Source organism: Perognathus longimembris, chromosome 19 (genome assembly GCF_023159225.1).
Source record: "Perognathus longimembris pacificus isolate PPM17 chromosome 19, ASM2315922v1, whole genome shotgun sequence".
NCBI lineage: Eukaryota > Metazoa > Chordata > Mammalia > Rodentia > Heteromyidae > Perognathus > Perognathus longimembris.
In genome coordinates this window covers 20,206,796-20,228,071 of record NC_063179.1, presented here as the reverse complement: position 1 = coordinate 20,228,071, position 21,276 = coordinate 20,206,796, and the positions used below count along the sequence as shown (strand labels likewise).

At 37.9% G+C, this 21,276-nt stretch overlaps 2 protein-coding genes across 7 annotated transcripts in view; one reads left to right on the top strand and one right to left on the bottom strand.

Moving 5' to 3' along the window:
- Nadk2 (NAD kinase 2, mitochondrial) overlaps nucleotides 1–5,553 on the top strand; it is a 47,456-nt gene extending 41,903 nt beyond the window's left edge. For 2 of the 3 annotated variants that reach the window (XM_048368372.1, XM_048368373.1), the window contains 2 exons: nucleotides 1,549–1,672; nucleotides 4,837–5,553. In XM_048368372.1, the coding sequence (XP_048224329.1) occupies nucleotides 1,549–1,672; nucleotides 4,837–4,975 (263 nt within the window). In that variant the 3' untranslated portion in view covers nucleotides 4,976–5,553. Of the gene's footprint in view, nucleotides 1–1,548; nucleotides 1,677–4,836 lie in introns of those variants that run through there. The other variant, XM_048368374.1, reaches the window with a different exon arrangement.
- Nucleotides 1–21,276, bottom strand: part of Skp2 (S-phase kinase associated protein 2) — a 46,959-nt gene that overhangs the window by 1,346 nt on the left and 24,337 nt on the right. For 3 of the 4 annotated variants that reach the window (XM_048368381.1, XM_048368380.1, XM_048368382.1), the window contains 4 exons: nucleotides 20,166–20,296; nucleotides 16,529–16,580; nucleotides 16,267–16,374; nucleotides 9,934–11,683 (listed from right to left, as the gene is read on the bottom strand). In XM_048368381.1, coding sequence (XP_048224338.1) covers nucleotides 11,470–11,683; nucleotides 16,267–16,374; nucleotides 16,529–16,580; nucleotides 20,166–20,296 — 505 coding nt within the window. In that variant the 3' untranslated portion in view covers nucleotides 9,934–11,469. Of the gene's footprint in view, nucleotides 1–9,933; nucleotides 11,684–16,266; nucleotides 16,375–16,528; nucleotides 16,581–20,165; nucleotides 20,297–21,276 lie in introns of those variants that run through there. The other variant, XR_007214125.1, reaches the window with a different exon arrangement.

Sequence of the window (21,276 nt, the reverse complement as noted above, 5' to 3'; positions counted from 1 at the left end):
TAAGAAACATTCAAGAATGAATTTATTGCCTTGATGCTTTGACTATCTTCAGAAGTAATAGTGCATGCCAGTGTCACAATTACTATTACAGACATTTCTAGAAAAACTCTTTTGAAGTTGACTTTCAGAGCTAGCATATTTTTTGTAAAATTTCCCCATGGAGGCAAAGTTACATGTTTTCTAGTAAGTTACATTTTTTAAAGACAGCTTTATGATGGTGCAAAGTGATAGGCTTCTGGTAAGATTTGGAGTGTTGATCTTTTTCTGGGCTCATGACATGCTATCACAGTGTTCTCTCACGAGCAGGGCAGTAAGCAAGCCACAGCTTCAGTCACACACAGGTTGGAAGGGTAAACACAGATAGATACTCTCTAGTGTTCTGTATTGCTATGATGTTCAGTAGCTTAGGTGAATAAGGAGCATTTTCAACTAAAATATTTTCAACTTGTGATGAGTTCATAAAATGGAGCATCTGTAATTCAAATGATACATTGTAATAGGGCAGATTATCTGAGACTTGTCATTAAAAACGTGGTGCTCAACTAAATGTTCTTTGAATTTCCTTGCACAATTGTTTTTAAATTAATTTTTAATATATATTTTTTATCATTCATCCATCTATTCATGCATTCACTGGTATGGTTTGAATTTAGAGCCTTTTGCTTGCTAGATCAGTACTCTATCACTTGAGCTAATTTTCCCAGGCCATCCTTGGGAACCTACTTCCTTAGCCTCCTGTGTGGGTGGTATCATAGTTAACTTACCACCACATCCACCTTGTTGAGATGAGGCTTTGCCAGATTTTTACTGGTGCTGGCCTTAAAACTGTAATCCTTCCAGGCTCTGCCACCTACTACCTAGAATTACAGGTAAGTGCCACCATGCCTAGATGTCTCCTTTTGTTTACCAGGCTGGGCTCAAACTTCTAGGCTCACTCTTTTTTTTTTTTTTTTTTTTTCTGCCTTAAGCTGAATAGCTGGACTACAGGCACACGTCCTTTCCAGCTTACATTGTTGTCTCTAACCAATTTTTTAAAAAAGGCAATTTGTATGCCAAACAATGCCTCTTGCTTGAGAGAAGGTAGTTCCCCATGATTTCTAAAATACCTTGAATAATGATGGAGTCATAAGATAAAGCATTTTACCTGCCATTGTTTGAGACTTCATTTGCATTAAGACTATTTGTGAACCCTTACCTGATGCTCTGGAAAGCACTTGGCAGGGAAATATGGCAGCACTAGTTCTATTTTTGAGTTTGTCTAATTGCTCTTGTAGTTTTAAATGACTAGCTTCATCATAAGCTCCCTCACCCCCTTTTCCTAACTGCACTTGGCTGTGTTGTGGGTGATGTATGCTTTAGTGGGCTAGTTGTGGAACCTTGCTCATGTGTAAGCATTTTTTAATGGAATAGAGAGTTCCAGGAAGCCCGCTCCCAAGCAGATCTTTGGAACAGATTGCTTTTAGGATGGAGGTATCATCTTCATTTTGTACTTCTGAGATAGGATCATCCTTTCTTGAATGTACCAATATTATTATTTTTTCTTTACAGTAACAAATGAATATAATGAATCACTTCTCTACAGTCCAGAAGAACCAAAAATACTTTTCAGTATTCGAGAACCAATAGCAAACAGAGTTTTCTCAAGTAGTCGTCAGCGTTGTTTCTCTTCCAAGTAAGCATCTGGGTCTGACTTATCACTGTTTTTAATCTCTTTCACCCAGTATAAAATGCACTTGTTAGCTTGTTCAACTTTGGGTTTTGTGATAGGGTCTCACTCTGTACTCTAGGCTCATCACTACCTCTCTGTGTAGCCCAGACTGGCCTTGAGATCCTCCTGCCTCAGGTTCCTGAATGCTGGGATTATAGGTATGCCCTACTGTTCCAGCATTGTTTTTCTCTTTTAATTATCAGTCTAAAAAGACGGCACCATTTTGCTGTGTAGCTCTGCTGTTGAGTTGAATTCTCTCTGCAGCCCAGGTTGGCGTGTGGAACTCATAACCTTCCTGCCTCAGCCTCCTGAGTGGGACATACTTGGTTTTTTTTTACTCAGTTTTACTAGATGCATTCTTTTCTTCCCCTTCCTTCCTTCCTTCCTTCCTTCCTTCCTTCCTTCCTTCCTTCCTTCCTTCCTCCCTCCCTCCCTCCCTCCCTCCCTCCCTCCCTCCCTCCCTCCCTCCCTCCCTCCCTCCCTCCCTCCCTCCCTCCCTCCCTCCCTCCCTCCCTCCCTCCTTCCTTCCTTCCTTCCTTCCTTCCTTCCTTCCTTCCTTCCTTCTTTGGTGGTCCTGGGGCTTGAACTCAGGGCCCTGGGCCTTGTCCTTGAGCTTCTTCATACTCAAGGCTAGTGCTCTACCACTTTAGCCACAGTGCCACTTCTGGCCTTTTCTGAATAGTTTATTGGAGATAAGATTCTCAAGGATATTCCTGCTTCCAACTCTGAGTCCCAGATCTCAGGCTCTTAATTTGCTAGGATTACAGTCCTGAGCCCCTTCAGGCTTAGATGCATTCATTTCAACTGAGTCTGGTTGCAACAGTAAAATCTGTGACACTAATGAGATATCAAGTTGACCTGACTAAAGTGCCTTCTTTTAAACCTTTTTTCTTCACAGACACTAAAATTTCATTGAAAAGGTGTATAGTTATTTGTGTGATACTGATTTATTGGATTTTTCTTAAACATATGCAGGGGACAATAAGAGCAGATTAATTACTGTTAAAATCATTGATTAGAAAGCAAATTCTTCATCATAAATGTAGAATAAAAGCATGATGTTCATATGAAATCTTAAGTTAGAATAGGGCTTACTTCTCTCAGCTTTTCCCCCAAAATCACCTGCTCTCCCACTAAGTGAATTTGCTTCAGCTTTTGCTTTGAAAATGATTTCATATTTAAAGGCTGGTCAATTTTCCAAACTCAGAAAAAAATTTACAAAATAATGAGAAAAATTCTTATATTTTGTGGCAAAAAAGTTTACTTATAAAATGATATCTATAGGATAATTTTTATTTTGTTTTGTTTTTTTTTTTGCCAGTCCAGGGGCTTGGACTCAGGGCCTGAGCACTGTCCCTGGCTTCTTTTTGCTCAAGGCTAGCACTCTGCCACTTGAGCCACAGCGCCACTTCTGGCCATTTTCTATATATGTGGTGCTGAGGAGTCAAACCCAGGGCCTCATGTATACGAGGCGAGCACTTTACCACTAGGCCATATTCCCAGTCCTAGGATGATTTTTTTTTAAGTAAATATAAGTGTGATTTTTTTCCAGGTAAGACACTAAAAAATAAACCTATGTAACCTATTTACTCATTTGAAAGTTAATTTTGATTAATAAATGTAAATTCAGTTGGGTAAGAATACAAAGACTCCTTCCAAGATACATATATCTTACATTTAACTTTTGTTAATGCAAATAGAATGGCTTCATTGTTGGGTGGCTGAAAAAGCTTTTATTAAAAAAAGTTTAAAATAGGAACAGAAAATAGAATTAGGAACTTTCAGTAATCAAAAAATTCTGTTAAGATAACAAAAAGGCAAGATAACAGAGCAAGATTCTGTGAAAAATACTTGAGATAAGCAAGAAGTTTGGCTGAAATCTGTAATGCTACAGTATCCCCAAGGATTTGAGCATGGATATCATGCCAGAAGTGTAGGAGTCCACATGCGACTCCATATGACAGAACACAATTATGTAGGAACAGAGGAAATATTGTATGAAGTTACTTTCAGGCTATGAATATAATGAATATGTGAACAGATTAATTTTGGGTTTAGACTGTGTTCTATCCCTCAAGATACCTCATTACTTATATATCAGTATTCTAAAATCCGAAGTCTAAAACAGCACTGATACCAAGCATTTTGGAGGGATTCTTAACTTGCATATAAAAATTCCTGCAAGTCAATTGTAGTAATGCACACCTATAATCTAGGCACTCAGGAGGCTGAGTTTAGAAGATTGAAAGATCAAGGTCAGCTTGGACTACATAGTAAGACATTAAAAAAAAAATCTTGCAAGTCAGTAAAAAGACAGTCGACATAATCAAAGCCAAAACTCTTAGGCATTTTACAGAAGGAGGTATATAGTAGGCATATGAACAAAAGTGCTTGACTGGGTTGGGAATTTGGCCTAGTGGTAAAGTGCTTGTCTCATATACATGAAGCCCTGGGTTTGATTCCTCAGCACCACATATATATAGAAAAAGCCGGAAGCAGTGTTATGGCTCAAGTGGCAGAGTGCTAGCCTTGAGCAAAAAGAAGCCAGATACAGTGCTCAGGCCCTGAGTTCAAGCCCCAGGACTGGCAACAAAACCAAACAAACAAAAGCTCTATACACCCTCATGAAAAGCTAAACTCTACTTATATGAGGCTTAAGAGTAGATAGTTATGCTAAGATGATAGAAATTAGTATAGGAGGTGTGCCTCAGAGCAGGAGTTATCACTCAGAACACTAGACACCTGATTTGGGGTAATGATACAAGTGTGTTTGCTGAACTGTTACAGTGATACTTTGTGCTTATTCTATACATATATAATCCTTAAGTAAATATTTTACATGAAAATAGTCCTTTGATCAGTACTTCACATAATTGATCAGTATTTACAATGATTAAAAACAAAAAAATTACATGAATATTTTCATGTAATGAATTCTATCTTGTTCACTGATGAATATTTGATTGGATTACAATAGCCTCAGCATTTAAATTTTGAGTCTTTATTTTCTCACTAATTCTTTCATAACAAAAAGCTACTTGGCTTTTAAAGCCATTGAATGATCTAGTTTAGATAAACACTTGGGGTGAAAGCTGTTAATATTTAATGAGAGATTTCCCCTTGCTTAGGGTTTGTGTTCGTTCTCGTTGTTGGGATGCCTGCATGGTTGTGGATGGAGGAACTTCTTTTGAGTTCAATGATGGAGCAATTGCTTCCATGATGATCAATAAAGAAGATGAGCTTCGAACTGTGCTTCTAGAACAGTGAAGATTTCCTCAAATGACAAACTTGGATTATTGGAAACATATTTTTACTTCAGAAACAGATGACCAGTCGTTAAGCCTACATTATTTTGTTTATTATCAAGACTAGTTGCCTTCTGGGCTCAGTGACAAAGAAGGTGGGATTTTCATTACTCTTCTGTTGGATTTTGATAGGTGAAAGATGTTCACTGTGGAGAACATGGATGGACTAAATGGACTAGAATTGATATCAGAGAAATTTCTGTATTACTTGTAATTGGTAACCAAGAATAGTGATATCTTTAAATTTAGAGAGGTGGGTTTAAATAAAGGATGAAATGTTTAGGATTTGAGATTTAACTATAAAAGTGTTTTTGTCTTCCTAGACAGTAGAATTGGACACACCTATCATTTGATTAGTGCATTATTTTTTATAATACCAGAAAGTAAACTTTTTAAAGGTTTTGATTATCATGAGTTTTGATAAATTCTGACACTGATCTAATTCAAGTAGGCAAATGTGTTTTTGTATGTGCTAAAATTTTCTAATTCCAAAACACTATGATGATAATTGATTAAAAGTTTTAATCATTTTTTAAATTATTTATAGATGAAGACTTCAGTTCTGGTTAATGTCAACAGTGTGTGAAATACATCTATTGAGTCAAACATGATGCTTTTATAAATATTATCCCTTAGCTATTTTAGAACAATTTTTTGAGAAATTACTTGAGTTAAATAGGCCTCTTTCATCTTTGCAACTGTAACATGGATTTAGATACTAAAAGGATGAATTGATAAAATATTTTCTCTTAGAAATGTGGTAAAATCTTAAGAAATATTCTCAGTACTTACTATTAGGAATAGTGTAAAGAAACAATGGATTCCTTAGGGAAATGTGTGAAACAATTTTGGAATTGACCTCAGTAATGTGGTGATTCTCGTATTCCAAAATTTGCACAATAGCTTTGTAGGATAAATATCATGGCTTTTCTTTTCTTTTTCCATTATGAGAACTCCTTTAATTTTGGAGGAATTATTTTTATTTCTTTTTTTTTTTTTTTTTTTTTTGCCAGTCCTGGGGTTTGGACTCAGGGCCTGAGCACTGTGTCCCTGGCTTCTTTTTGCTCAAGGCTAGCACTCTGCCACTTGAGCCACAGCGCCACTTCTGGCCATTTTCTGTATATGTGGTGCTGGGGAATCGAACCCAGGGCTTCATGTATATGAGGCAGGCACTCTTGCCACTAGGCCATATCCCCAGCCCTTAATTCTTGACTTACAATAAGTAACTAGAGTTTTCAGGAGTTTCTATTTCTTAGTCCTGAAATGGTATTCTTATTCCATTTATTCAGTGGTTTGTTCACTTGTGGTCAAATGTTTTTGTTTTCGTGACAAGTATTTATTGAACACTCTTCCTGTGCACCATGCATCAATCACTGTGTCAGGTACTGGATATACACAAATGAGTGACTCTCTATCCTAATAGAATCCGAGTTTAATGAGCTCAGAAATCAACATTTTCTGAAGCTAGGATATATAGTCAAATTGAGTATTCTTAGTTTTCCCATCACTAACCTGTTATCACTATTAAAATCTCTTATCACTATTAAAAATATTAATTTGAAAAGGTATCCTAGATTTTATGGATATCCTGAAGAATATTTTTCTTGCACAGACCCTTTTAAAGCAAATAATTTATGTGATGCATGAGATGGGAATAAATTAAAAATTAGTGTTTTCCTAGGGCTAGATCTAGTTTCTGCTCTAGTTTTTGAAAAATTATGCATATTAGATATATACCCAGAAGAACCTTATGAGTATTTACATCAGATAGAAAACAAAGAATTTTTTTCTACATTAGACTGAAATAAAAATTAGTGTCTCTTCCAGAGTTGGATCTAATTTCTAGCTTGATTTTTTAAAAAAAAAATTATGCATACCATTTTGTGAAAAAGTTAAATTCCACACTATCCCCAATATCTCAAGGGAATCTGCCCATGTACTACCATAGGTTTGTTAATATGTAGCATATTAATAAGTAGTTTGCTGTGTGAAATTGGTTATAAGCCATATCCTAAAAGGTTTTAAAAATACTTAGGCTCTATTTGTGACATAACTTCCGCTCCCTGGTGTGGATTTGTTTGTAAGAGATGAGACAACAAGGATGTTTGAATAGCAAAAAATGTCTTTTATGAATGGGTTAACCTTTCAATGACAACTGTGAATAAAATTAAACGATTGCTCTTTTTTTCTTACTACTTTAAAAAGAAAATTTCTTAACTCTTGTGGGGTCATTGTTTAATATAATCAAGATTTTTTAAGAAATGTGTCTCAGAAATCCTTTTCCCCAGGATTGTGTATGTGATGTTCCCTGTCGATATCATTGCACGCGTGTGTGTTTGTGTGTATTTGTGGTGCGAGGGTTTAAATTCAGGATCTCATGTTTGCTTGGCTGGTGCCTCCAGCGATATTTGTTGGAGATAAGGGCTCATGGACTTTTCTTCTTAGGCTAAACTGTAAACCTGCTGATCTTAGTCTCCTGAATAGCTAGGTTTTCAAGTATAACCCACCAGCAGCCTGTCACTGCTCATATTTGACATTGACTGATTTGTTATTTTTATCTAAGATCTGCAAATGTCCTTTCCATACAATTTTGGTTTAATAATTTTGATGTTCCATATTAAATATATGGGATTCAATACATCAAATCATACTTCCTTTTTTCTAAATCAAATTACAATTTCATCTTTAAATCTTCAGCAGTGTATGAATACTTGTAAAATACTTGAAGTAGTCAAATACAAACTAAAGGATACATATTGCTCAGCTGTGAAGATGTCAGTGCAAATTTAGAACTTCAGTTTGCACATATATGTATATGTCCATCCTGAGAGATAACAATGAGCAAAACACCCCAAGAATAACATCATATGATGAAATATAGACACAGTGGTAAGAGCTTTACTGCTGAACTAGAGAGTAGTTCCCTGTACTCGTAGCCCTTATGAGTTTGAGTAGGCTAGGCTGTGTAATGAGATCCTATTTATGAGAGCAGAAAATGTTCAATTATTTTTTTAAAATGCAGTTTATTTATTTATTTGCCAGTCCTGGGCCTTGGACTCGGGGCCTGAGCACTGTCTCTGGCTTCTTTTTGCTCAAGGCTAGCACTCTGCCACTTGAGTCACAGCGCCGCTTGTGGCCATTTTCTGTATATGTGGTACTGGGGAATCGAACACAGAGCTTCATGTAAACGGGCAAGCACTCTTGCCACTAGGCCATATTCCCAGCCCAAATGCAGTTTATTTTAAACATACTTATGAGTGCCTACAGGGCCACAAGTCAAAAAGGTTATTAAGTTTAGCACATTTTCATGTTACAGATTTTAAGCTAGTTTTAAGAAAACCATTGCCTAGACAAGAAGAAACTAAATATGAATAGAAAATTTTTTGTTAATATCTTGATTTTATACTTTTTAGAAGTGTTGACTTCTGAGGATATACAACTTGAGGCGGAGAGAGTGTAAGAGGAGGTTGACTTTCTGCTTTTTCTGGGGTTAGGGTGTGCAGTGACAACGTTTCCTTCTGTTTGCCCAGTCCCTAGACTACCTGCCTTTCCTCATCCGCATTTTGCCCTGTGCTGTTAATTAGTCTCTCCCCCACCATTGTAGTTTGACAGTAAATGTTGAGCTGCAATTCAGCTCACAGGCATGGAAGGGACTTAATCCCATGAATTTATCCAGAAGTAATAACAATAACATAAAAAAACTGCATCTGGTTAGGTCTATCCCATCTCTGGAACTCATAAATAGGATATAGGAGGGTGAAGAGTCAAGGGAACAAGAGGCAGTACAGTGATACCAATGAAACAAGAAAGGAGACAGATGCCACATATATTCTCCAATGTTACGAGTTCTGCTAGGGGGCAAAAATTACCCTAGCCAAGAGCTTTTGACTGCTCAATCTAACTACAAGTTTACAGAACTGGAGTGACAGATTAACACATAAAGCATTGTTCAGCAATCAGATCAGCAAAACCCAGGTGTGACTTGCAGAGGAACAAAGTGAGGGAAGCCAAGAGTTAAGATTTACAGCTGTCATAGATCTGTAAATTCCTTACAGATGTGTGGACCATATTAGGAACCTGATCAAAACAAATCCATATAAAAATGCAACTGAGGGGGCTGGGGATATGGCCTAGTGGCAAGAGCGCTTACTCGTACCACATATACAGAAAATGGCCAGAAGTGGTGCTGCGGCTCAAGTGGCAGAGTGCTAGCCTTGAGCAAAAAGAAGCCAGGGACAGTGCTCAGACCCTGAGTCCAAGGCCCAGAACTGGCAAAAAAAAAAAAAAAAAAAAAAAAAAAATCAACTGAGGAAACAATACCATCCTTAGGAGACTCCTTGGATTCATTGTGTGTGTGTGTATATTTGTATATATGTATGCACACAATGAAACCTTCAAAATATATAAAATATCAAATTACAGGCCTAGTTGAATGAATGAGGCTGGTCAAGAGTTAATGACTTGAACAATGAGGCTAGTCAAGAGTTAATGACTTGAAATTGCATGATTTTCATTATCTCTACTTACCACATATATTTGATGTTTTCCTCATCTAAAAACTGATAATGTACAATAACAACTGGGAAAAGATGGAAATTAACAGATTCCTTGAAAACCTCAAGGCATGAAAAACTGTTGAAATCATTTCACAGTGACAGTCAAATACACAGTATAAGCTTGTCAAGTCTGTATTTTAAAGTGTCACTAGCTGACTTATTAAAATATGACTGCCACATGTATAACGATGATTACAGTTAGCGCCCTCTCAAAATGTATTAATATAAACATGTGAAATATATAGCATGGAGCTCAGAGTTCTATTTTGAAAGGTCTTTTTGGAGGCAACCTCTCCTGAAAGCTTTCTAATTTTCACTATGTAAGAAAAAATGAGAAGGGGACAAAAGGATAAGACTTAAGTGCTTATTTTTATAAAAATGTGTTTTATTTTATTAAAACATCTATAAAAGTAGAAATAACCATACAAAAATACAGATTACTCCGATGTGTTTGCAAATAGCTTATGACTGGACTTGAGTTTAGAAGTACAGGTACTGTGTGTATTCCAGGACACCTGCAAATTAGGAGTTCACCTGGACTTGTCACTAATCTGTAAACAATAATTTCAAGTATTTAGCACTTTTTAATTACTAATAGATGCATAATCATTTACTGTGTAAAACTTTTAAACTAATCTGAGCAGATAAGGGCACTTCATACTATTGTTTGAAGCATAAAAATGGATTCAAAAGAAGTTAATAGAAATGTGTTTCAGCATTAGAACATGTGAAATCCATGGCTTACAACTAGTTTTATAATGCTTTTCAGGAAGCATAATTTGATCTTTTTGCTACTGTGGACCAGGTTTCAAAACAAAACATGCTACCAAATGGTTCAACACCTGAGTCTTAAAAATCTTACATGGGTGCAGATAGTGCTGAATGCTCAGAAACTGGGCATAATATGTACCCGCCTCTACTGCATTCCTGATGTAAAGAACAAGAAGTTCTTAGAAATTTTAGGTCCAGTAACCTGATGAGTAGTTTCAAACAATTATCGTGAAAGACCATTAAAAAACAAATTTAAAATACTTGCTTCTAGAATAATACAAAAACAACTTCAGCATTAAAAGTAGCAGACAATATCAATTCAGATCTTCTGTCCAACTTGAAGACTAGATACTGATTAGAATAATATCACCTTTCTAAAATAAAGCAAGTCATCTTAAGAATTAACCCATGTTAAAATAATTTGATAATAAAATTAGAAAACCACAATCTTTTCTTATCTAACTGAAATTCAAGAAACATAGCACCATAAACACAAAGAGATAATACCAGATGACCTGGCTTAAAAAACTACCTCTTGAGCCTTCCAATTCCTCTGCCAATTCTATACTTCTGGTCATTTATTTGTTTTTAATTTAGAAATTTAAATTACAGGGGGTTCTTTCTAGGGCTTTCAAGTGAAATCCCTAGGAAAGATTTGCCTCAAATACTATCCTATGATTCTTTTTTTCTCTTCAGTTCATAAAATACATAGCTTATTATTCTTCCTTGCCATGTTTTGCTATGCAATACAGAAAAATAGGTAAGAGTTACTACTAAGACTGAAAACTATTAGCTGGTGGAAAATCTTAAGCTTCATCTTAAATAGACTTAACCACAAGGGTACTTGACAAGTCAGGTCAAATTTCACTCTTTAAAAAGGTTATTTTGAAATCAAAGGCCTGCTCTACTAAAACTTCTAAAGCCCTATAACTTAGGCTCTTAAGGGGATAGCACTGATGGAAACTTAAAAGTAAAACTTTAGTTGTCCCTTTTAAATGATCCCTTAGACCCTTAAGGAAGAAGGCTAAGGGAAAACAGTAACAAAACCAGCTGAATGCTCCAGGAATTGGCTTCCTGCGTATGTTCCCCATTCCAAAGGAATATGAGGTACTACCCTGCAATAAGCACTTCACAGACAATTGGGCTTTGTCAGGGCCAGTCTGCACTTGATGCCCCATATCTCCTGGTTCTTTTGGCTGGCAATAGTTGGCCTGGCGATGGTGGTGAAATAGGCACAATTAATCTGCAGGTGAGGAAGGGCTTCCCGTAACAGCTGAAGGGTATCATCTGGCACAATTCCAAAAACTTGTAGTGTTTTTAGTGTGGGAATTTCTCCAAGTTCACTGGAAAAGGAAAAGAAGAGACCTTCAGTATCTAAGGAAACTGACTAGAGATATTCAGTCTAGTGTTTATACTCTGTTTCAAAACCTCTAAAACGTAACCTGAAAAAATGACTTGTGATAAATGATTAAATGAAAAAGCAAAAATTAAACACAGAAGCAGAAGCCTTGAAGCTGGACGCACAGTGCAATCAAATACCTGTGCATGTCGATGCTGAGGCTTCTATCAATATTACAACTCACTCGAACGTTTATTAAAATCTAACTAACATAGCAGTCTGACAAGTTTGTATGTTGTGGGCTAGCAAAGCTAGTGATGGTAACTGTTTTGCTGTGGTGTGAGTTGTAATCGTTAATTACATACAATTTAAGGATGTGAACATCACCTCTGTTTGCAGGCTCTTGCTCATCAGAAGTTGACAGGGTTACTTTTTCCTTAGTGGTGGTTCTCAGTTAACAAGTCTATTATGGGTAATGACTTCGTGTGTGTGTGTGCGCGTGTGCACGCATATGTGTGTGCGTGCTGGTCTTGGAGCGGAGCTTGAACTAGGGGCCTGGACCCTGTCCTGAGCTTTTGTGCTCCAGTTGAACACTTGAGCATTTGAGCCACAGCTCCACTTTGGTCTTTAGTGATTAATTGGGAATAAAAGTCTCACGAACCTTCCTTTCTTGATTCTCACATCTCAGCCTCCTGAGTAGCTAGGATTACAGGCTTGAGCCACAGGCACCCAGCAACTTTGCTAGATATTTTAGATAGGGTGATAATGGCTGGGTGCAGAAGGAAAAAGGCGAGACCAATCATTCACACATTGAGAGGAGGCAAGCGCCTTTCAACTCCCTACATACTACCATTTGTTTCCTTTGTCACCGACCAACCAGCTTTCACCTTAGGGGTTTTATACTAGGTGAAATACAAACGTGCCAACAGCTATATTCTGGTTCAAAAAAACAAAAACGGACAACCCCCTCCCTCCAAAACCCATAGCTTGTTTCTCTAAAGTCATTACATGTTGATTTTGCTAACAGTAGGCCCAGAAACTCATGTCTTCTCTCTGTTTGCTCCAGGCTGGGACACAGAGTACAAAGTCTTAGGAAGGGGAACATTTATTTTGAAATTTCAACAAAATCCAGCTGTGGATCAATGAACATATCAATGACCTGGAGTCAGAAGCAACCTTTCTATTTTCACACTGTCAATAATTATTCAAGGAAACTAGGCTTGTAAGTGCTACTTGGCCACTAACCGGTCTCCTTCTAGCATGTTCTATATATGAACATCAAGAGCATCTTCCTAAAGAAAGCCCCACTCACATAAATAAAGTCACTCTCCTGCTCCAAAACTTCACATGCTTTCTGTATTTATGGAACACAAGACTGTTCAGGGGGCCCAAAACCTTCAATGCTGAACCTTGACCTCCCATCTTCCCACTACAGAGGGGTGTGTTACTCTGAACTCCAAAGTATCTTAACCACCATGAATGTTTAATATGTCAGTGAAATACAGGATGAAGAGTAATTTAGAAAAGCACTAAAAGTTTACTTGTTCAGAAGGGGGCAATAAAAGGTAGAGGGCAAAATAAATGGAAGAAAATGAATTGGAACAGGTTGCAGTTGTTCATTTCTGAACTGTAGAAGGAGTAGAAAAGAAAGGCAATGACCCATGCAGTTTCTACCTCCCCACTTCAGATGAAAGCACGCCCGCTCCAATCTCAAGCCGCCTTATGTGAAATCTGAGTGTATGAGAATTGTATAATACCTGGGATAACCGAAGCAGCCACACTGTGAGTCATGCTTCAGTGGCCAATATTCAAAAGAAGAAGCTCTAAGTGGGAGTGAGAAAAGGAGGGGATATGGCAGATGGCAGAGGAGGAAATGTTCTTGCAACAGCTTTGGGAAAGAGATTTGGAGAAGGAAATCACATGGCACTCTCTGAGGTACATGTGGCAAGGGAGCTGCAGAGGGCTGATGGGTCAAGAACCAGAAAGTCTTCAGATTTGAAGATTAAAAAAAAACAACACAAAAAACCTGCCTCTTAGTATACCATGTCCCTATGAAAGAAAAAATAAAACATCTCTGATTTTACAGTGGAAGATACTAAATAATGAAGGGCTAGAAAATAGGAATGAAGGGTTTACAAACTCTTCTTTCTAGATTAAGAACTGTAAAATGACCCTGACAAATGTCTTAAGAATCTTCATTCCACGTTAGTAAATAAAGCGTGTTTACATCAGAGGCTGAAATGGGAGGATCACAAATTTGAGGACAGCAGTGCCTCAAAGAAATGAAACATTCCCTGCACTACAAAGAATTTGTAAACACACAGGTATACTACTCATTTCATCTATATAATCCTGTTTTCCTATACAAAATCTAAAATACTTTAACCACAGATTCTCCTAACAAGTATTTTTAAGTCTCCTAATCTCCTATCAGTTTACTCTCTCCAGCTTAGGTTTCTTACTTTAATGAGAAATAAGGCATAATTAGAAGAAAATTTAGACACACAAAACAAGATTAAGGGAAGAGGAGAATAAACACAACCATGGGAGGGAGGATCTCTAAGTATTTTAAACACTAAAGAAAAAAGACATTCACATCTTACTATCTTCTGACATAAGAAATAGCCTTCTATTACATAAGATGGCTGGTTGGCTGGAAATTATTACTAAGGCCCCTTGGAATTTTTATTATGAATTTCAAATACATCAGCTCCCAGAACAATGCAAAGAAATTTGAGATACTTCTGGACAGGGTGCCAACAAACTTATGTAAAAAGTTTAAAGCATAAATCATGATAGTATTTATATGGTACCTAAAGAAACACTCAAGTTCAAAAACAGCATATTCTTGCTCTCTATTCTGAGGCTCTGACATGCTTAAGCCCTTGATAGTTGTTTTTCTTTTATCAAAAGTAGATTTAAAAAATGAGATAATAATGTAGACAGTACACCCAGGCCTATGTCTTCACCATTCTTCACTATCAGTTCCCAGGGCCGTGGGAGTACTAAGCAGGCATTCCATTGCTCACTAGATAGAAGAATAAAATACAGGAGCTCACAGCCTTCCCTTTGCCTCTGCTGGAGGAAAAACATTTGGTTTATCACCTGCTTCACTTTCTGAAGCCAAGGAATAAAACAAAACATATGGATACATCTCCGGAGAAAACAGAAAAGAATTATCTCCACACTTCCTACAGGACAGCCCAGAGTCTAGACAGGGGAAAGAATGGATGACAGAGAAACCTTTTTGAGTAAAGTCTAGAAGCTCTGGATGCTAGAAAACAGAGGCAGGAGTTTTAAAATTCCAGCATATGAACTTAGATCCAAGCACTTCAGGGCTATGCAAGTAAATTCTAGTATCCTTTATAGGAAATACTTTTCCAAATGAGATACTAACTTAGGTCCTCCTGAGATTAATGGAAATTAATTATAGTTAATGACACCAGATTTCCTAATTTTACTAGTTAATTCTGTGCATGTGAAATAGCTGATGTATTCGCTATAAGATCCAAGCCTTTGATTTGAGGGCTGGACACATTCATTATCTAAATTCTTCATGTTTCTTGAGTAGGAAGCTGAAGATAAATGACAGTCATCTGAGAGTGCTGAGCATAGCAGCCTCACTTTTGAGCAGACTGACCATAATAGGAAGGGCACTTGACTGAAAGACACTGACCTCTTGTGGTTTTCAATGGAATTGCTCTGCATTTAGCACGAGGAAATAATGTCATGGCCCTATGGGATAAAGTAAGGAACTCCTCTTTATTTTTATGAAGAGATGATGATATACGTCACCATCAATCTGGATGAATCACCTTAGTTTTTAGGACCTATATAATATCTCTTCACAGAGGGTCAGAAGCATAGGCTTTGATTCTCCATACTCCTTGACAACCAGGAAATTCATTCCTTACCCTATTACAGAACTTTCCCTCTGAGCCCAGGAAGCTTTTAGAATCACCTAGAGTTAATTGAAAAATCTGGAAAACCAAACTAAACTCACAGACTAAACCCACTCATATGGATTTGCTTTCTCATTGACAGTTATGACTTTCTTCTACTTCATCTATAAGTCTTTTGCAGAGGCCATTACAGCAATCTAATGACGGAATAAATAAGTGAATAAATAAACAAGTAAATAAATAAATGCTTAGTGACCTCACAGTTCCCAATCTCAGTTTACCCAGTATTCCAAGCAAAACATTTCATGGTTTTTCTATTTTGCTATTTTCTTATCCAGTTTTTGATACACTAGTGTTAACTCTTTTTTTTTTTTTTTTTTTTGCCAGTCCTGGGGCCTGCACTCAGGGCCTGAGCACTGTCCCTGGCTTCCTTCTGCTCAAGGCTAGCACTCTGCCACTTGAGCCACAGCCCCACTTCCGGCTATTTCTGTATATGTGGTGCTGAGGAATCGAACCCAGGGCTTCAGGCGTGGTAGGCAAGCGCTCTACCACCAGGCCACAATCCCAGCCTAGTATTAACATTTGCATTGCAAATATTTGTTATTAATTATAATGACTTTTAACACTAGGCAGTAGCTTTGCTGGTCTTTGCCCTCTTACTAGCATGATTACATAACATACTTACAGTAGAGTTTCAGGTATGATATCATAGCACCGACTGAGAGAGAGGTGTTGGAGGTAGCCGAGATGGAAAAATTCTGGAAAGCAGTCAGTCTTTAGCATGATACTATCACTGTAAAAGAACAGAAGATTCAGACCCACTGGCCTTCCTAAATGGAGCATACTGGTGCTTTAGTTCTTCCAGTTCAACATTAAGGTCTTTCCCCCATTTAATGAGCAATAACAAATTTTCAACTTTTGATTTAAACTAAATAAAGAAAATATACCTTAAGTCTAGGTGGACAAGGTTGGGGCATCTTCTAATTAAGGTACAAAGATCTAGGAAAACAAACAAACGTGATGGTCACTATCAAATGAGGAACAAGACAACACTATCTGCTCTTAATAACATCTTTTAGCACAGTGCTGGAAGTGTAGAAAAGGTCAGCTAAGAGATGAAATTATTAGAAAAAGCCAAAGTGATCATCAGGGCATACAAAAATTTCCTACATAGAAAATTTAAGACATGAAAACCTATTGGCAATGCTAAAAGAACTGTGCAAAATGGTTACCAAACCACAGCTTATTTATGTATCAGTAAATGACTGAAGAAATAAAGAAAGGCTGGAATGTAACTTAGTGGTAGAGTGCTTGCCTAGTATGCATGAAGCCCTGGGTTCGATTCCTCAGTACCACATACACAGAAAAAGCCAGAAGTGGCTCTGTGACTTAAGTGGTAGAGTGCCAGCATTGAGTAAAAGAAGGTCAGGGACAGTGCTCAGGCCCTGAGTTCAAGTCCCAGAACTGGCAAAAAAAAAAAAAAAAGAATAAAGAAAGTGGGGAGGGATCATTCCTAATAGCAAAAAGCAAAAGCTAACACTACATATACTGACTTCAAATCAGTGAAAGAAATTCTGGCTTACTGAAAGTCAATGTAGCACCGTAACAGGAAAATGATTTCTCCAATGCAAATAACATCCCAATAAATTCCTGATGTATTTAAAAAGCTCTAATTCAAAGATATAAGTCAATCCAAGCTACTACTTTGTAATCAGAAAAATGAATCAATAAAATTTATTTGAAATAACAGGCAAATTTTATGGATGTTGTTGACATCTGTCTGTCTCTCTTCATTCCCTGTCTGCTTGGGCCACATTCTCTCCTCTAACTTAGATTTGCTTTTTCAAGTGCCTCCTCAACATTCCTACTTGGATATGCAACAGGCATTCCAATTTATGTCTAGAAGCAAACATCCAGCTTCTCCCCTAATTTTACCCCTTCCCTGAAGTCTTTCTCATGAAACTTCCCACACCACATCCAGTCTGTCACCAATTCTATGTTGGCTTTCAAAATGTGCCTAACACCTGACCATTTCTTAGGCACCTTCAAAGTTACCACCCTCATTTCCTCACTGTCTTCTCCACTTCACTTAACTGACACTGATTTCTCAGCTTGGTACTGGAGATAAGTCTGATCACATCACTTCTTAGTTCAGAGTATGTCATGACTGTCACTCAGAAAAACCCAAGCTTCGGCCTGGGCTCAGAGCCCATGGCTGTCTCCTCTTTCCCTCGCCTCTTCTCACACACTAGCTCCCACATCAAAAGCCACTGGATTTGTGGCCCTTGGTTGCAAAGTGTTTTTTCACAAATCCATATGAATTTCTCCCCTAATCAGGGTTCTGCTTGAGTGTCTTTCTGACCATTCATTCTATCTAAAAGTAGTCCCTTCCAGCATGTCCTCCCTGCTTACGTGCTTGATGTTTCCTCCTTGAACTTGCAACTCCTTTCATAATGTTTAGGAAGTCTGCTCACTACTGATTTGTTCTTTTTGTTATTTTACATACTTTTGATAATGACTGCATAATACTAGACTCAGATTTAAAGTAGTGTTTAAAAGGAAAATAAAATGAAGCAGAGGTACTGGGTAGGGAGGGAGTGATGACAACTCAACAATGATTACACTTATATAAGATCCCTAAAGAACAGTTTCCCCTGTTTCAATAGACAGGCATTTGAGTGGCAATGCAAACCCGAGGCCTTGCATAGGCAATGAATAGCTCCAATCTAGGGCCATTCATTAAAGTCTAGCTGTTATTTATCAAAGCCTTATCACAGGAGCCCCAGAGAAATAGTTTTTCCATACTAGATAAGTGTTGAGAAATATTTGTAAATGTTGATTCAAACCGTTAACCATTAATAAAAGCTTAACACTCAAATGAGCTAGAACCACTGTGGACACAGGGTGGATATGATCACCAGATTAACTAGGTTTTTAGGTATTAGGGCTGAATATTAGCTGGACATTATAAAGTTGTTTTTTGGGGTTTGTTTGTTTTTTTTTCTGGTCTGGTCCTGTGGCTGCTTGAACTCAGTGTCTGGGAGCTGTCCCTGAGCTTCTTTTGCTTGAGGCTAGTGCTCTACCACTTGATCTACAGTGTCACTTCTAGCTCTTTTGGTAATTTATTGGAGCTAAGAGTCTCACAGACTTTCCTATCCAGCTGGCTTCAAATAACAATCCTCAGATCTCAGCCTCCTGAGTAGCTAGGATTACAGGCGTGAACCACCAGCCCATACAGTTGTTTTAAAAACAAAAAAATAGAACCTATCTATTTGTAGTCACTTATATTTGTAAATCAAGATTCAGTGTTATATCAATGTTTGTAAAGACCGGAACTGCTACCCACCCGAGAGTTCAATGCCTTTGTCTATGGAAGAAACCCCACTGCCCTTGCAGACAGAACTCAAAGTTATAAATACATATTTACTAAAAGGCTTCTCAACCTTGCCACTCTTGACATCTGGGGCGAGATTCCTTGTTACTCTGAGGTACTGCTTCACAGCATCCTGCTTTTTATCCACTAGATGGCAGCAGTTCCCTCACAGCTGTCACCATCACAACTCCCACAGTGGAGACCCATACAGCAAATGAAGTCACCCTTTTTACCTAAGGGGGATTGGTTCTAGGCCCCCTGCAGATACTCAAATCCAAGATGTTCATGCCCATTAATTAACTGGGCAGTGCTTTCTGGCTCATAATCTATACATACCCTACATACCCTCCTGTATACTTTGTCATCTTTAGATTACTTTTGTAACTCAAGATATAAATACCATGCAAGAAGTTGCATATTACGTTGTTTAGAAAATACTGCCAAGGAAAAAATGTCCTTGTTCAGAACAGATAGGATTTTTTCCCTGAACATTTCTTACTTTCTGTTGGTTGAATCCATGGAAGCAGAAAAGGCAGTCTATTTTCACATTCAAGTTTTGCCTGGTAATTTAGTTGATTTAAAGTAATTCTTTGCCTACAAATCTTAGGCAAATATTTTAAATTATAGTTTTGTTTCCTTCCTCCCTCCCTCTATTTTCCTTCCCTTATCATTATTATTTTGTAGTACTGGGTTTGAACTCATGGCCTGTACTTCCTACACTAGTACTCTAAATTCTCTAACAATGACTCCAACACTTTTTTGCTTTGTAGTTATTTTTTCAGATAGGGTCTCCTGGTTTTCTTTCCCTTTTCTCTGTTAGGAAAGTCGTCCTATCTTATAAACTTCTAGTGGTGTCTCGGTTCATTACGATTATAGATGTACCCTATCACATCTGGTTTGTTAAGATGGGTGGGATCTCCTTAATATTTTGCCCATGCAGGACTGAAATAATGATTTTCCCAATTTCTCCTTTCTGAATACCTGGGATTATAGGTGTGAGCCATCTGCTTGATTTGATTTCACTCCCTTGACGCGAGCTCACAAACGGTTTACTTTTACTCTTCTGATCAACAGTTCCTCAACTGTAACAGGGAAGTAACATGTGCACTGAACTGAATGAGCCAACATATTCAGAAGAGACTTCCATGTTCAATTAATCAAATGTGTGGTTATACCGAAAGCCCCAGCTGTGGAGGCCCAGGAGCTCTCACCTGATTTCTGGAGGTTCTTTCGGTAGCCACTAAGATTCAGCTGGGTAACTGTCTTGGACACATGGGCCACAGCTGCCTGCACATGCTTCTCAGTGAACTCAAAGCACCAGGAGAGGTTCAGCTCATCCAGTCTGCACAAAAGAGTAGAAAGGAAAACATGAGCCCATCAGACAAAGAGTTTGCCTCAAGCTGCAAAAAAAAAAAAGACTACAAAGATCCAGGGATTCCTTATTGTTTCCTGCAGAGCTTCACTGTTGTAAGCAGCTGCTGCTGCTTATCGGAAACCACCTTCTCTCGCTAATGTTCTGTCTCTGAAAGTTGTTGAGAGATCTGAATGAAAGTCTCAGAAAACGCTGTCCTCTCCAGAAATGAAGGGAGATTCTCTCCCTCCCTACAGTAGGATAGAAGATACACCCTACTGTAGGACCAGAGGTAGAAAGTCTAATGTTTTCTTTCTCAAGCCACCCAGGTGGCCAACGTCCTAGAGACTGAGCAATCACCTAAGATGTTTCATAAAACCAGTGGAATGAACTGGGCATTCTTGGTAAGTGAGAGGAAAATTTTGCAAAAAGCTATTCCCATTTAATTCTGCCTCTACTAACGGAGCCAGTGGGGTGAGGTGGTGGGGGTAAGTGGGCTCCAAAGACAAAAAACAAGCCCAAACTTCCTGGCACTTCCTGGCATGTCTTCACCTTAACTAACATTCTGACCCAAAGGAAATTAGCTTCCACAAATCTCTTAAGGAGGCCTGGGTATAAAGGCTGTACCACAGAAGCCAAAAAACACTTAAACAAACAAACATATACATCATGTTGTGTGTTCTGGAAAACAAGTATCCTCTCACTCAGCAGTATGGTTCCGGAGTTGTTATTAAAGACTGTTAATGGAGTCACCACACTTATTATGGCTTCTACTTACGATGTAACATACTTGATTCAAACTGAAAATTCTACAGATAATATAGGCAAAGACCAGCTAGTATAGACAAGTATAATCACACTTCTTTCAACCACACTGGGCTAAACACATGGCTACTTACTATTTCCACAGTAACAAGCAGGAAAAGGGGGACAACTAAACAAATCTCTCTCTTTTCCACATAGGATTTGAC